Source organism: Pithys albifrons, chromosome 16 (genome assembly GCF_047495875.1).
Source record: "Pithys albifrons albifrons isolate INPA30051 chromosome 16, PitAlb_v1, whole genome shotgun sequence".
In the NCBI taxonomy this organism is placed as follows: domain Eukaryota; kingdom Metazoa; phylum Chordata; class Aves; order Passeriformes; family Thamnophilidae; genus Pithys; species Pithys albifrons.
The window spans coordinates 9102672-9119505 of record NC_092473.1 but is presented as its reverse complement, the minus strand read 5'-3'; the positions used below and the strand labels follow the sequence as shown (position 1 = coordinate 9119505).

At 36.5% G+C, this 16834-nt stretch overlaps 1 protein-coding gene across 2 annotated transcripts in view; it reads right to left on the bottom strand.

The window, feature by feature from the left end:
* IQCK (IQ motif containing K) overlaps positions 1-16834 on the bottom strand; it is a 64731-nt gene that overhangs the window by 30691 nt on the left and 17206 nt on the right. For both annotated transcript variants that reach the window (XR_011699176.1, XM_071570897.1), the window contains exons 7-8: positions 15992-16076; positions 10072-10183 (exon numbers count right to left, since the gene is read on the bottom strand). Coding sequence is in view for 1 of the 2 variants with exons in the window: in XM_071570897.1 (XP_071426998.1) it covers positions 10072-10183; positions 15992-16076 (197 nt within the window). In the remaining variant the exon portion in view is untranslated. The remainder of the gene's footprint in view (positions 1-10071; positions 10184-15991; positions 16077-16834) is intronic.

Sequence of the window (16834 nt, the reverse complement as noted above, 5' to 3'; positions counted from 1 at the left end):
ACACATATCTAAAAGCAAAGTGCAAATGTCAACATCAACAACCACACTTACAACCCTGCCATTCCTATGCTGCATTTTAACCAGTTCAGTCTTAGGAGTCCTGCCATTCCTGCAACAGAGCAAAAGGAAGACCCATTTCTGTTTTCACTTGCATTTAAAAAAGCAATAAAAGTAGAACTTCAGCAGCACCATTCTCATGTTATCCCTTTATGTTCCCAGTCACTGTGTGCAGCTATGCTGGCAAATCCCTACCATTGCAGAGCTGTGATTCTACTGTGATTCTACCATTATTTTTCCTTACTGAGATTTCCTGCATGCTGAAGAAAGGCCTATGGACCTAACTGGGCAGAACAAACTGTCTGAGGATGCCAGCGGCGATGGTGACTCTGTGCTGATGCCATCTCAGGGCAATGCCAAGGAAACCATTCTCACAGGAGGCTGGATTCAGCTCCCGTGAAAATTACAAACACCTTAAATCCCCAAGATGCTTGTGTAACTGAATGTGTGAAAATTATCTACAGAGAATACATAATCACTAGTTCAAAGAGGTGCAACATTAGATTTCAGTAGAAGTAACACAATCACACTGATTGGCAGCATGATCACAGTATTTCATATGGTTTTAAAACATTAGCTCCTGTTTTCAGTCCTAAGACATAGAGGAATGGAGGCTCTTAAGTGCTATGACAGTGTATGTTAAAAACAAAGAAAATCGCACATCTCACTTATTTCTAGGATTAGGGTTTGTACCTGTATAGGTCATGTGGTTTCTACTGCCAGGACAGTTTAATTTGTTGGCACCACATTTCAGCCTCCTTACTCCTGACTGTAGTTTTCAGTCTCCTTACTCATTACTCTTATTATTTAATAGTGAGCAAACCTGATCAGACTATGCTTTAGTCACATGCATGTTCTAAATCCCAGGACACTACAGCTACTCTACAGTAATAAGCACTAGTGGAGACTGTGATTAATTTCCTTGGAAATGAGGTATGGATGCTCTTGAGGAGCACAACTGTTACCTGTTATTTTTGACTTGCTGCTCCTACTACAATAAGGTCATCAGTTACTTGGTCTGCCACGTTCCTTGGGAATGCAGCTCATTTGACATAGTTTATCAGGGATGTGTTGCTATCTTGAGGCACAGATGATGGATAAAGGAAGCACTGGAATGTATCTGGATTTACTGTTCATTCGCTCCTGGGAGTGGAATATTCAGAAATCCACAGAACTCCTGTGAGCTCTCTGAGGATTGCACTTTGTCCTATTTATATATGCCTTAAGCTCAAACATCTTTACCATCTACTTTGGATAGCAGGCACTATTTTCCCTCATCTTAATAATGTACAGGACTGATGTTCTGGTTTGACACTTGGTTGTTTCAGCATAACTGTGAACAAACTATGACCTACTTTATACACTACTCGCTCACTACTGTGTAACACAACTGGCGTCTGACAGCAGCTTATGAAGGAAAGGTTTATACCCCCACGCTGTTCATAGAGTGTGTTTCTTCATGGAACTCCAAGAATTACATTTCATAATTTAAAAGTTGAAAACACTAATAAAAAATACTATAGACTCAAACTGTAAGAAGATGAAAAGCCATTAAAGAAAATCTATTGGAATAACTTATTAGCAGGGGCTTAGAGTAAAATATATATATAGAAAGGAGTTTCACCCTAGCCTCCCAATGAAATGCCAAAGAAGCCTGAACATGAAATTGGAGCCACCAGCAATCTTTCTGAAATAAGACCTGACTTTTAAAGGCACAGTTTTTTATAAAGTGTTTATAATTTTATCCTCTTACTACTGGAAGTCTGCCTGTATGCAGCTATTAGTGAAACCTTTCACTTCAGGAAATTTCAGTCTGTAGTAATGGGAAAATGGTGTACTGAATAAAGATCTATTAAACAAACTAACTAACAAATAATAAAATGGAAATAATGCCCATAAGCATTCCTGCAACTCATGAATCTGAAATGGAACTGTCAGAGGATCACTCAGCGGAAGAGGCTTCTGCAAAATGGATGTATAAATGTGGCAGGACAAACCTAATCCTCCAAACCAGGAGCAGAGTTTGTGAAATGCTCAGACTTCTCTTCATGACTGTAGAGAACTAGAAATTTCATGGTGTTTTTTAATTAACTTAGGATCAGATTAAGGAAGTAAGAGCTGACATACAGAAGACTCCCAGTCACCAACATGCAGTGATGGATATGGGGGAAAAAGGGCTGAAAGATCTCTAGCAGAATTTGTTTATGCTTTCCTCATATTTTGACAGAAAGACTAAGAATTAATTTGAATATGTTTGAATGGCATTTATACAACTCAAGAAAAGAAATATGGGAACATGCAGGTGCTAGACTAGATGAACAACTGACATGAACACTCGAGCTAGGAGAGAACTACAGAGAATTAGATATCCTGGAGACTTTTGCTTCTAATTTATTATCTAAGTGTCCTCTACATAATTCAATCACCTGAGATTCATGAAGAGACAGCCACAGAACCACAGTAGTTTACGAAAGACGACCCTGGACTGAGAGAAAAATCCAGAATGAAGGCAACCAGTGCCTCTCCAAAGCATTTGATTAATGCGGGGTTTTTCAATGTAAATAGTCAAAGAGAATGGTGAAAACAGAAAGAACTGACCAGAAATGGAGAGAAATCATTCCAGAGTGGCAGGTCCCCAGCTAAAAAAGCATTTGGGGATTTACAGGCAGAAGCCAATAGGGGCAGAAACCCAGAATTCCAGACTTGCTGGGCAGATTGATGAAACCTGTATTTATACCAATTAGCTCCTCTTATTTCTAACATGATTCCTACTTGAGAAATGTTCTGTAAAGTTACCAAATTTAAACTTCTCCACAGACTAAAACAAATTATCAGGTAAAACCCCCACACTCTTATATTGGAAAAGCTCTCTAAGTGATTAATACCACAGTGTGGGTTTAAAGGGAAGTCTGGAGCAAACAGTTTGTGTTTTGCAATCTGTCACCCACTTCTTTTTTTATTCTCTGAATCGTATTTTAAAACTCCACTAACAGCTCATGGTCTTTCTTGCCCTGTCCCATCTCCTGCTTTTTTTTTCTTAACGGAGAGTCTCAAGTCTGGTTTTGTGACAGGACTACTCAAAGGCTTTATTTTTTAACTGGTGACAGCCTTTTATCCAGGTTCTTAACACACCCCACAGTTTTAAATAGAAATTTGAGGTTTGCATATCTAAATGGCTAACAAAAATCACCAACAGAATTTTCAATAAAAATGCTCCCATGTTTTTCACCATTAACTTGAAAGAGGTTAAACACAGAAAATTAAAACCAAGAAGATTGCAGAACCCACATAGGATTTCTACTCTCCTTAAAAAAAAAAGAAAAAACACAAAGCAAGAAAATTATGTTTATATAATCACAGAAAAATTGCCAAATTGCAATTGTCTCTTTTTCCATTACAAATCATAATTAACAACTGCAGAGTGATGGGTGAAAACACAGCTTTGGTGCTGGAGGATTAGTTCAGACTTGTGCTACAGATCCACTGCTGTGCCTGTGTAAGCACAGTCCAGAAGATCATGTGTTGTAGTTTATCTAAATGATCATCTTTCCTTTTCATTTTTTGAAACATTCCCAACATAGTTTCAGAAATTAAATGTTACTGTAATCTTTTTAAATTTTCAAAGACGTCTGAGTCTGGGGTGTGGACCAATAAACTGGATTCTGCATCATGAGTCTTATGACTTTTATCACTACATTCTCAGCTGTTAGTGCCAAGATTAAACTTTCAGAAACATCTCAAGCATCTTGAATTAGGCTTGATGAAAACCACCACATACTCAGCCTTCGGAACTGCTTTGTTCTTGTATTTTCTTTTTGCTAATTTTTTTTTTAAAGAAATTTTAAGGTCTGTGTAGCTGAAACTTTATACAAGTGCTGTTAAATCAAAAGCAATCACATCCATGCAGCCATTTTAAACCATTTCGACTGCAGCACTTTTGCTTTCAGAAAGAAACAAATACTTGTAAATACAGTAATGTTTTTGAAAAGAGCAGTCAAATTCTTCTAAGTGCAGTGTCCTGCTGACAGCAAGTAGCCTTCTACTTTAAACCTCTTTATATATCTTAGTTTGAAACCAACCAATCTGAGAAAATAACCTCAACCTGTAACATCTTAACATAGACATGTGTGTATATCTGTTACTTTATACAGAAGATTAAAAGTGTAAAACTATAAAATATGAGGAGGTCACCACTTACAATAGTTTCATAATGAGATTAATTAAAGAATTGCAGCTACAGTAAAAGGAGGACAGATGAAATTAGAAATAAATTATTTAGTTTAAAATCTTTCTAAAATATTTCAACCACCCATGGTGAAAGTGGAGGGAAAAAAAGAAACTCTCGTGTAAAGTTGAACTCCTTATATTTTACTGAACTGATTTTTCCTAAATAAAGCACAGAGATGCAGTCTGTAAGAAATCCACTAGCTATTCAGACTATGTGTTTTCCTAATCCAACATTATTATCTACGATACAGTTTAAATATTTTTTTAAGCCTAGGGTAAGTTTTCCCATTTATTTATATTCCCCTTTCAATATTTTCCTTGGGAAAATACTCAGTCCTGCAAACATGCATGTGATTGTAACTTCATTTATGGCCCCATTAATAAGGATCCATTAGAGCACATGACTTCACTCATGTGTTCATGGAATGAATTCAAAGAAGTTTCACAGTGTAACCATTTTTTCTGGGTTCTGAATATAACATCTTTTCCTTCCTCAATTTTGCTTCGATGTGATATCATTACCTACAGCCACCCTTCAAAAGTATGCAAATTAGACTTGCCCTGTTCAACTGAACTTGATATTAAGCTTTCAAATCCTTCCTCATCATTCAGGTGGAGACAATCACAGCTGTACAACAACTGACTACATTTCTTTGCTTCTTGACACTTCTGTTCCTGCACTCCTGAAATATGCAGCCTGTTCTTCCCTGTATCTGCAATCTCATTCATATTTTCAAGGATTTTCCAGTAACAGAACACCTAGATTTTGAGTTCTTCACAGTATTGCTGATTGCATCTTCCCAAGGGAAAATATTATTTCTGTATTTTTAAAATCTCTCCAGATAGGTAAGTAACAGCTTCTAGTGCTGAAAGAAAAATACAGCTTGAAAATTGAACAGAACATAAAAGAATATTCCCTCCAATACCTGGAAATTAACCCTCTCAGCTGCTGAGAAGATTACTTTCTGTCTTATTTTGATTTAACTAGATTTTCCCCACACTGTGCATTCCCTGTTACACAATTGCCTTGCAAAGCCCAAACTGTGGTTGGTCTCTGAGAACTGCCAGCTACCAGGGGCACAAATAGTTTTGCCATAAAACCAGCAATATTTATTTTTACTATTTTCCCTACTAACACTGCTTTTTAAAACTAGAATTTTACAAATTTTATGCAGATAAGAAAAAAACCCCCTCAGGACATGAAATAGCTGAAAGTGTCGGTGTGTAACAGAATCAATGCTCTTGCCAACAGCACAGGAGGAACCACCGTAACAGAGTGTCAGCAGAGTGTTTTGTTCACTAAGTGATCAATGAACATTTAGATATTTTCATTAAAAATTTCAAATATTTTTCAAATTCCTTTCACTGAAGGACAGATACGTTTCCATTTCCAGTGATATCTCATCAGTACTGCATCTGCACAACACACTGCTCTGAATCCCGACCAAATGGGGTTTGTTCTCTGCATGGAGGCACAAATCAAATTAACCAAGTTGGTCACCCTAAAGCAAAGGCCTATTTCTTCTTGGAAACATTAAAGCAAAAAATATGGTTGGAGCTATGTGGGACAGCAGCAAGAAAACAAGACAATGCAGCAAATTATGTTCAGTTTAAAATGGATGTTTTAGGATGGAGATATTGACAAAATTGATACAGACAGTCCTAGATAAATGCATGGTGGGAAAAGAAATTCTCCTAAACTGACAAACAAAATGTCAGCCAAGAATGCTGTATGTTTATCATCTTGGGTATATGCTGAAACACACTTTTTTCTTTGCACTCAAAAAAAAAATGTTGCCAGCATGTGCTTTCAGAGAGATCAACAGTCCTGCAAGGTGCTATTAATATATAAAGTAATTTTCCTGCAGTTTTAGCACTTTTTATCCCAGAGTACTTTTCAAAAGTAGCAATAAAGAGTATAAGAGATAAAGAAGAATAGAGAGTTACAAAGGAAAGAAATATAACCATGCTTTGAAGCATGGGGAGAATCAGAGGTTTCCATGAGGCTGCCCCATGCCCGGCCGCCACACCCCGGGTGGTTTCACATGACACAGCACAGATCAGCTGATCTGAAAGTGAGTGGCTGTCACAAAGGGACAGTTTCCCTCCCCTCAGTTACTGTGGCACCATTTCCCTCATATTGGATGTAAGGATTGTGTCATTCCCAGGTTGATCCAGCAGAAAGCTGTCCCGAGGGGCAGCAGAGCAGAACTGAGGAGCAGTTCTTTGTCAGACCAGGCAGCTGAACCAACTCCCCGTGAAGCCGTGAGTGGGAGTGCCAAGAAAAGGAAAGGATGGCAGAAGCCTTGGCCAAGGACTGCCTTTTAAAGGGGAAGATGCTGGATCACCTTAGCTGCCCCCTAAAAATGAGACTTTTGGTCTCTACTTGAAAAAAAACCTCCAGAAGTGTTTCATTCTGGTTATGTTCTAATGAAAATTTAAACTTAACTATTTGTTTCAAAATTAATGAACGTGTATTAACACAGAATGAAACCAGAAAAATAAACTAAGCATGCCTTTGGATTTGTGAATTACTATCAATTTACATTTCTACCTTCTTATTATTACCTTTTTTAAGTGCCACACTGGTCAAGATTATACAAATACATTTTCATAAAACTATCCATCTTTGCCTAGAACATACCCTTGAAATAAGGTACACATTGCATTGTGCTGAAAGCCACAACAAAGCAGACTCTGCCTGTGAGCTCACATTCACTGAGTCTTTGGCTGATATTTCCATGGAAGGTATGCTGATCTTTCTAGTAGTGTCAATAGAGTCACATTACTGCTCGAGTCATCATTTTCTAAAAGCTGTTTGGCAGCTCACCATTCATCCCCTACAGTTGGATTCAACACTGTTTTCAGCATCTAATAAACAGGCTTAGTCATATACAAGTTTAAGAGATACTTCATTATGTTCCTTAATGTGCTTAATTTCATTATAAAATGCTGTATCTATTTAAAAATGTTATTATTTTTCTTTTGATCATGAATCTTAATGCTGTATTTGTGACATCTGAGTTTTTAGTAACAATCAATGCTTTGTCTGCTTGATGCAAAGAGCTCAGTGGTCTAATTAAAGGGGATTAATTGCATTAACTTAATTAATTAATTCAGTTAAATCAAATACTTGGACAGATGAGGTTAAGGAGTTGTGTTATGCCATTCATTATGGTATGAGTACCCAAATCCACTTCAGTGCAGTCAGCTGGGTTAGGCTGAATCCCAGGTAAAAGCAGTTAAACTAAACTTGCTGATTTTACAAGGAAATGGGGTTTAATGGCATTGATAATCAGCAGGATAATAACAGCAGAAATAAGAGCAGCTGGAGCACTAGCAAAATTAATTATGGCATCACAGCTGAGACTGATAATGAAAACTCCTGGACAGTAACTTCTCAAACTAGTACAGCTGTTTCCAAAGAGCCATCTGTGTGGGCCCCATGGCTATTTTGTGAATGGATACTGTTAAATTAACTTAGCAAAACTCAGTTAAGGAATCACAGAAACAATGTGATAATATTGAAAGCTAATATGATATAAGCAATATAAACTTGCACTGGTTTAAGAAAAATTGAAAAGGGGCAATTCTGCAACTTTCTTTGAAGTGGTGGAACAGCTGTGTGTCCTGGAGTCCCGACAGAATTGATCTGATGACAGGAAAGCTCCCTGAGAGCGATTAAAGGGAAATTTTCCTTTTCAAACAATTGGCAGAGAAGGCAAAGGAAATCTTATCACTACAACTCTCCAAAACAGCTTAAGTATAGTTTATGGAAAGATTAAATTTCATTAGTCACAGGAGTTGTTTTTTTAATCAATTCAACTGCCAAATGACACAGTCCTCCCTCAGGCCCCACCTTTCTTAGTTGCAACATTTTGAAAATGGGTTCATCTTGTCCTCTGAAAATGCACTTGTAATTTTCACCTTTAGGATTTTACATGCATGAAGACTTTAAACTATAGTTTTGTGATCATCTAATATCATATCCATCCTTTTTCACAGTGGTGTGTTGTGAATTTATAGGTTTGTTTCTCAGAAGTGGGAAATGTGCATTTGTAAATCTTACCAGTATCACAGACAAAGGAATGCGTGAAAAAACATTTCTTGATGAGATGATATAAATACTAACAAATTAAAAGCAGAAAAGTCTAAACCACAAACTAAATTGCAATCATTTAAAATTAATTAGCAAGCCTGCTAGGACCACTTCTGTCATCACCTCCAGGAATACAATTTTCCAACAATTAACACTGACAGAATTATACATGTATTACAAAGAGAAGAATTCAGCTTTTATGTTTTAAATCTATAATGAGAATAATTTTATCACAGTAAACTTGAATTCACTGTTTTCATATATTCAAAACCAAATATATTTATGTTTTCTTTTAAGAAGAAAATATATCTATATGTTTTTTCCAAAGTAAACTTGTGATAAACCGTAGTACACAGGCTATGAAATCCCACCTGAAGAAAACTTTGGCTGCTCTGCCCAAGTTTTCTCCACATATTAGTCAAGTCTGCTGGAAGACTCATTGATTTTATTTTTTCATCATTTTTGAACACTATTACTAGTTACTACATGATTTAATCTTCTAGGTCTAAGCTACTAAAGCCAAGAATTCTACTTCCCTTATACATAGCCCGCATAAATACACAAATATAAACACAGTTTTCCCCTTTTGTGCTATATGATTTTGTTCATCAGAGTTAATAAAATTCAGCTATAAAATATCCCCTAGGCAATTCCATGGATTGGTAAATAAAACCTGATCTTTTGTAGATTAATTATAATTTTTGTAAATTAAATATAAATAAATGTTTGCAAAATCTACAAAGCCCTTGTAACTGTAACCCTGCTATCACTAAAAACACCCCAAACGAAACACTCTTCTGTAGGTCAGGGCGAAGATTGGCCATCTGAGAACACATCAGGGACAGTGTCATCACACTGAAGGGCACACAGTGGTGGCTGGTGCAACATAATTTTGCCTCTCCAACACATCAACACCGCAATGAACGAGCCCTTCTCACCTCCAACTGTGGGTGTGGAGTTCCTTACATGTATCAGGGCTGAGTCCAGCCCACAGAGGCTGAGAAAATGTAGACTGGGTGAGGAACTTGTGAATTCTTCTGTGTTAGTAGACAAAGAGGCTGGGAGAATAATCATAGTTAAACCTCTGTGCCTGAGTAGGTGAACAATAACTTTGGCCCTGTCCAGTAAAGCCTTGTCCACAAACAGGGCAAAAAAAGAAACAAATTACAGTGTCAGTTCTTAAAGCAATCTGGCCTCATTTCCCTTGGCAATTTATTGGGTTGTTTGAGTTTGTTTTCTCTTTTTTAGAACTATACAGGCCAAGTTCTGCTATAAATAACTACAGGAAAATGCCAATAGAACATTTACCAGAGAGAAATCTCACAGTTTGGAAAAACTCTGCTATAACCCATCTGGTTATGTATTTACATGGTAAGTAGCTGGTAAAAGTCTAATCCTGCCCTATGAAATACTGTGCCAGGAAATTGTCATGGTCTTCTGAAAATAATGAGTTTGGGCCCTGTACTGTATTTTTCATTGCCACTTTCAGCAACTACACAGGCAACTAACAGAGTAAATAGTGATTGTAAAGGAACAGCCAGGCATTTCCACCACACTTTATCTTCCCACTTGGGATTAGCATCCTACTGTGGCCTATTTTTAATACAACTCAAAGTATAAAAGTGCAACATAATGTAAAAAAAACCAAAAACTAAACCCCTCCAAACCCCCTAATTTAATTCATTTACCTTTGACTTCCTGCTTAGTCCAGAATGCTTTCACCACCTTATTAATGTGTTTCTCCTCTCTCAACTTCTTTTGCCACTGACGTAGCTCTTGTATTTTACTGTCACAACGGACCTGTGAAAGGGAAAACAGAAAATACAACTAAAATCATATACCTTCATGTTACCCAAGATGATACAATTTTTTTCCTGGGGTTGTGGCTGGATAAATACATGACAGCCTTCCCTTTTGCTGGGCCTGAGGTAAAAGCACAATCCCAGGGGTTTACACTTTTCAACTTGCACTGAAATATAAAACACATAATTGACAAACCCCACTGAAAACATAAATATGCCAGTTAGGGGATCACTTTGATTACCAAGGACTCCTGAGAATGTGAGTGCAGTGAGACACTTATTCTTTGAGTTAATTAAAATTTAAAGCATTATGCTGAAGGGTATTAGTGCCTTTAGAAAACCACAACACTGTAAAACCAACCCACTGACCAACATAATAGAGCAGAAGAGGAGCATGAAGGGTCATACAGAAGGTAATTTATTCCAGCAAACTGATTCACACCTGCCATCAGCTGCAAATAGGCTGACTGGCAATCCCAGCCATATAATTTTCACAAACAGGAGAGCCATTAATCTGTTATTTAAAGTAATTGGACTGCATTACATGAAGTCTCTTCTTTGTCAGTCAATCACCCCATGAAGGCTGTAATTCTGGTTCCACAAAATTATTATAATAGTCATAGGCCTTGATTCCATTTAGATTTAAGTTGAATTTTTCTTGTATTTTTTTTTGTAGTGGTATGGTTCCCACTAACACAAAAGCAAGCCAGCTCTGCATCAACAGCTATTAGCACTCTGCTACTTAAACTTGTAAGAAGGATTTGATTAATTAGCAGTGTTGCCCATTACCTACCTTGGCATTCACACAATTTTTACCTCCAGTGCACCAGATACTTGTCCCTTCTGAACAGCAGTGGGAAGGGGACATGCCAGTATTGCCTTAGACATTGATGACTATTCTCTTAGTGTCATATTCAAATTGTGATAGAATTATTTTTAAAATTCAGTTTCTGCTTTGGTTTGGTTTGGGTTTTTTTTCCTAAATATTACATATTTAAAATGTCATTATGTTTTAGGACTATGTTCAGAGAAGCTGTGGCTGCCCCATCCCTGGAGGTGTTGAAGGCCAGGCTGGATGGGGCTATGACCATGGGTCAAGTGGAAGGTGTCCCTGCCCATGAGAGGGGTTTGGAACTGGATGATCTTTAAGGTTCCTTTCAACCCAAACTATTCTATGATTCTATAACTTAATGTCCTAGTAATCCAGACTGAAGGTGAATAACATGGTCAGAAACAAGCAGCAATCAGTTCAGTTTCTCCTGAACACAATTTTGCTCACAAGAAGCTAACTTTAGTTCTCTAAAAAATTTCTAAATAAATGTGTATTTATTGTATTCTTACATGATGATATGGTAGTGAGTTTGCTCTGTGATTTGAACTCTATTACTCTTCTCCATTACACTCTGCTTTTCTCCCTCTTTGCTAACATACATACAGAGCAAAAGAGCAGGACCTGCGTTTTCTACTGGTTATAAAAACCCCAAACCTTAAAGAAAACAATATAAATTATTTATCAAAAATATTCTTTCTACACAGATTTTCTCCTCTGTGGTGCAGCTAAGAATGCAGTAGACAGGAGCTGAACTCCCATGGCACTCTTCAATCCACTTAGGAGAAGAGAACTTGCTGTATTTCAGACATTGCACTGGCAGAGCAGAAATACAATACAAGGTTACTCGATCAATAAAGACAGCGAAGACTTTTACTCAGTGACTTGACATCAGATACCTCTTAGGCCTTTAATAATATCCCATTATACTGATATAGTTCTGTAATATCTTTTATGAAAGTCAGAAGAATTTCTTACAAGGTTGGTATGAATTTTTAAAAGTTAAGGAAGTTACAGTTACTAGTGATCTTCTTTTCAGCAATACAAAAAAAAGACCATTTTCTGTTAAATCCATCAAATACTATTTAGAAAAACACAATATAATCCCAAACACAAGATACTTGGCCTTCAAGAGACATTTTTTCTTTTATGCTGTCATGTATGGTTTTATGAGCTAAATAATTCCCTACTATATGGACTCAGTTTATCTGCATAGGAAAGGGTTAAGGAAATGCATGTGGGACACAAGCACATAAATGGCAGCAAGATAGAGAAATTACTACTTCTATTTCTAAATATAAAATTTCTGAAAAAATTACGTGTCCATTTACAACGTCAGCTGCCTAAGACCTGTATTCTGTCCCATGACAGGGCCAGAGAGGTCTCTGTATTCTGAAAATGAAGACCCTAACTCTTACTAGTTAAAAGACAGAAAGATATTGTAGATTCTGTATACTCTCTCTACACAAAACAGTGAAAATTAAGTGAAATACATAGTGAAATACAGTGTTCTGAGGTAAAGGTATAGTCATAGAGACCCAAATACTCCAAAGCCCAACACTAAATCCAAGCAGTGAACATGAGCTCTCAGAACAAAGTGTCTTTTTAGAGAAGTCACTAAAAAAGAAAAAAGAGAAAAAAGAATACAGATACACCACCTGCAGTAAAACAGGTAACAGAAATGTAACAAAATACATCAAAATGTTCCAAATATGCTTAATAGTTATAGTTTAGCACAGTTGTGATAATTCCCCAGAAAGTGGTCTGTTTTGTAACCAGAGTGCAGCTCCACCATGATTGAAAAGCCTTGACTCAGCAGCAAAATCTCCAGGAAAATAAACAGAGTCAAGAGTCTTGTCCAAACAATTGACGTGTCTCTCCTGCAGAGCAGCAGTGCCTGAAGCCCCAAAGGGGTCTCAGCTTTGAAGGGAGAGCTCACTCCTACCCAAGTCATTTGAGTTGAATCTACACTTGCTGTGAATAACAGGGAATATTCATGTGACCTTCTGGGATTAAGCCTTTCCCAGGAGCCACAACTTGCTGGAAAGCAATAAAAGTTGTGATAGCAAAAGCACAACTACACTTTGCAAGATACAAATCAAAATTGAAGCAGGTTTAACTTTTGCTCAAATAACATGTGTAAAATAGCACTGAATATTTACATAATGCTGTCCAATTTCAACTCTAAGAAAAACCTACAAGAGTTAGTCAAAATAAACTGCTTTTTAAGTGAGAATATGTTACACAACAGCAGGAGGAAAACACTGAAGCTTCACCCAGAGACATCAAAGGAAACTGTATTAATGAAAAATCCCTTCAGTCTAGAATAGTTCTGCAAATTGCAAAGATTAAAAAGACTCTTTAAAAATGGCACTAAGCAAAGATTCTGCAGTAGAGGGGTAAAGGAATATATCCTATTTTACTGGAAAAGTACTTGGAAAACTGATACCTATCTAAATACTGCCTTGACAGATGAATGAAACCTCAATAAAAAAGGATGGTAGAAAGTGAAGAGAAAGAATTTTGATGACAGAGCTTTCTCAAGTCTTCTCTGAGTGCTCCTCCTTGCCCCCAGAGAGCCCCCTCATCTTCCTTTCTGTGCTCTCCTTAGAGAACTCAGCAGTTGTAGCTTCCACTGCTGTTTGTTCTGGAATTTAGTTCTTGGTTAAACTTACAATAATTTTCAGAGTACCCATCAATGTCTTCTTAAGAAAGATTGTAGCAAGGACTTTGTTGATGGCAGCCATTAATTATTACTATTGAAACAAGTGTTTTTTTCTGAAATGTGCTGCAGGTAAGGACGAACGCACTGCTTTGATCATGCTTTATTATCAAAAGTTCTCAATATTCTGTACCTATAGTGGTTTTATCCCCCTTACATAAAAACCCCCTTTACTGCCTTATCCATTTTTGCATTTTTGCCATGTGTTTTTGATACTGGCACACTCAGACAGACAGATGTGGCAGAAACAAGTAAGCACCATGAGAAGACATGGTGCTCAGTTAGGTGTATAACTAGATAAACTCTACTGCCCAAGTCAGTCTGGTTAACAAAATACCTCAAAAATGGTCTGAGTCCATAGGAGACTTGTCTTAGAAGACCAGTGATGAACTGCAGTCTGTTTATCACAGTGCCATGTAAAATATCTGTGTGCTTGTGTTTAATTATTCAATATTATCACACTGTGTAAATTTTTATTTCAATAATAGTGTTTAAATGTTTGAAATTCTCTGAATTATAAACAAGGTTTAATGAAAAACATCAGAAAAGGTTTTAAAATATTGACACAACAATATCCTTAGAATGCAAAAGGGCATTATTTGTAAGCATTCAGTTAATACCACACTACATCAGTGTTGGCTGACAGAGCTATCTATTTTAAAAGCAAATAATCCGAATTCTTTGGTAAATTTTCATGACATACCTTATCATTAATGCAATGGAATCCTATTTAAGCTTAGTGTTCTCTTAATTTGAAAGCCCAAGGATAACACATTGCCCTAGGTAGTAACTTGTTACTAAAGACTTTTATTTTATATTCTGATTTTAATTTTTAAAAACCCAAGTTCTTTCATTTCAAGTAAGATAAAACATTAACAGTAATTTTATAGTCTGAATTATTTTTTATGTCTCCTACCTTTTACAGCTAGGGTTTCTCTCACATTTCTGGAAAGTGGTTTAGAATGATAAATACCAGTGTGAAAATTCTCAAATTAATCTGTACAGAAGGAAGAATCATGCCCTTCACAAGCTTTTATAGAAGCACAAGGTATCTGAGCAACCTTGCACCGTTCAGCAAACATAACCATTACTGGGTAATGGTTGCCTTTGCAATGCTCCTCTGTAAGGATGCCTGCAGGGATCCTGTCAGTGCTAATTAATGTTAGTGTCAATGGCATCTCTGTTTAAAAAAGAAAAATAAAGGCAAATGAACAACAGAAAGCGTCACTAGAATCGATCAGTCAAGACAACCATTTTAAGGTATCTCATAGTCTTTGGCTGCACAGCACATTGTTGGAGCCACTCATATATTTGTGCTTGTTACAAACAGTAAAAACAACAGAGAGTGTTTTATACTGATTGTTATTTAAAGAACACCTGACATGGAGAGATGTTTCACTGTCCATCACAACAAAATTGCTGCTATATCTGGGGGCTATTTAGAAGCTTAAATTTTGATAGAGGAAGTCAAAGACATTTCTTATCACCAAAGTCACCTGAATTTCAAGTGCATTTCTTTCTAAGGCATGAAGGTGTTAGAGATTTAAAAAAATCCCAAAGCATTTGACAGAATTTGTTCAGGATTTTCAAAATAATTTCTTTACTATCCTAGTACAAAGCATGGCTGTTACCCTCCAAAATAACAATATTGGACAATTTTCCCTGTATTTATTTTATATGCCTTGCTTTTCCCCACTTAAACTGGGGATTGCATTAGTGTTGTACTACAACACTCAGCCTTACAACTACTTGCCATTTTGTTTTCCCTTTCCTTAAATAACAGCCTTCTTGCCTTTCCTAGACCTCCTGTCTCATTCTTGGTCTCAGTTTTCTGTCCTTTGTTTCTGCATTTTTTTATTTCTCAACAGACCTCACCAATCCTCCTTGCACAGCTCAACACTCACTCACATATCCCAGCATGAAGCAAAATAACATTCCATCCTTTGGCAACTAGGCAGAGCAACTTTAAATTCAAGAGAGAAAAATGTTCAGTGTTTATTGTACTTTTGAAAATCGAATTTCTGTGGATTTTCTGTTGTTGAGGAAAACAGTGAGATTACATCAGAATAAATGCCTGTGAAAAAACTGTAGTCACAAGGCATAAGGCAGAGCAACATCCAAAGCCAATGAACCATAGGGATCTCAGCAGCTATTTATAGTATCCCCTACTTTAAATTTATGTAAGGATTTTCCCTGGGGCCTTCATAGTCCTACAGTTTTCAACATCAAGCAAAATAATTATAGATTACTCTTACCCGATAACCTCTCCAGAAGGACTGAATTATTATGCTGGCTTCTTCTTCTGATAGAAGCAGGGATAGAGGAATTGGTGGCCTAGGACTTAAAAAAGAATAATTTTTTTGTAAACAGACTGCTTATAAATGTAAAATACTTTCTTTCCTAACAGTATATTTTATCAAAAAGAGAAATGTTGTTCAGGAGCTTGAAAAACACAATTTCTTATTGCCCTGAATCTTAAAATGTGCAAAGAATATCTCCTTTACAAGCATATTGTTATATATGCTGCAATAATTTCTCCTTAAAACAATAATAGACAAATGGCACATCAAGCACAGTAATCTTTCTTATTCTTCTACATGGATTTCAAATTCCCACTATGATGGGAAGGTTTGAGATGTCAGTAGGAGGGGGACAAAGAAGAAACCTGCCATTTGTAAAGCAGAGGAGGTTTTAGTGTGTCTGCAGCAATGAACAGACCTACAGTGTAAATGTTTATGACATTAAATACACAGAATATAAACATATTTTAGTATATTAATTTACATTATTATGTCACTGTAAATTAAAATATACTGAAAAAAGTAATGATTATCATATCTGCATAGCATGGATTCCTGACCAAAAATGTCTAAACAAGTCCTTAAAATACTAAAAATTTACTTTTGATAGCATATACACATTATTTGGTGATGAAAGAAAACAATACATATGTGCAACTATTTTCAGACAAAATATGCAGTGGTTTGAAAGCATGTTTGGTATTTCTGTTGCTATCAATTTTAATGGGAAACAAACTAATAACTGAATTCAGCCATCACTAATGAAAACTCAAATGACTATATGAAATCTTCCTTCTC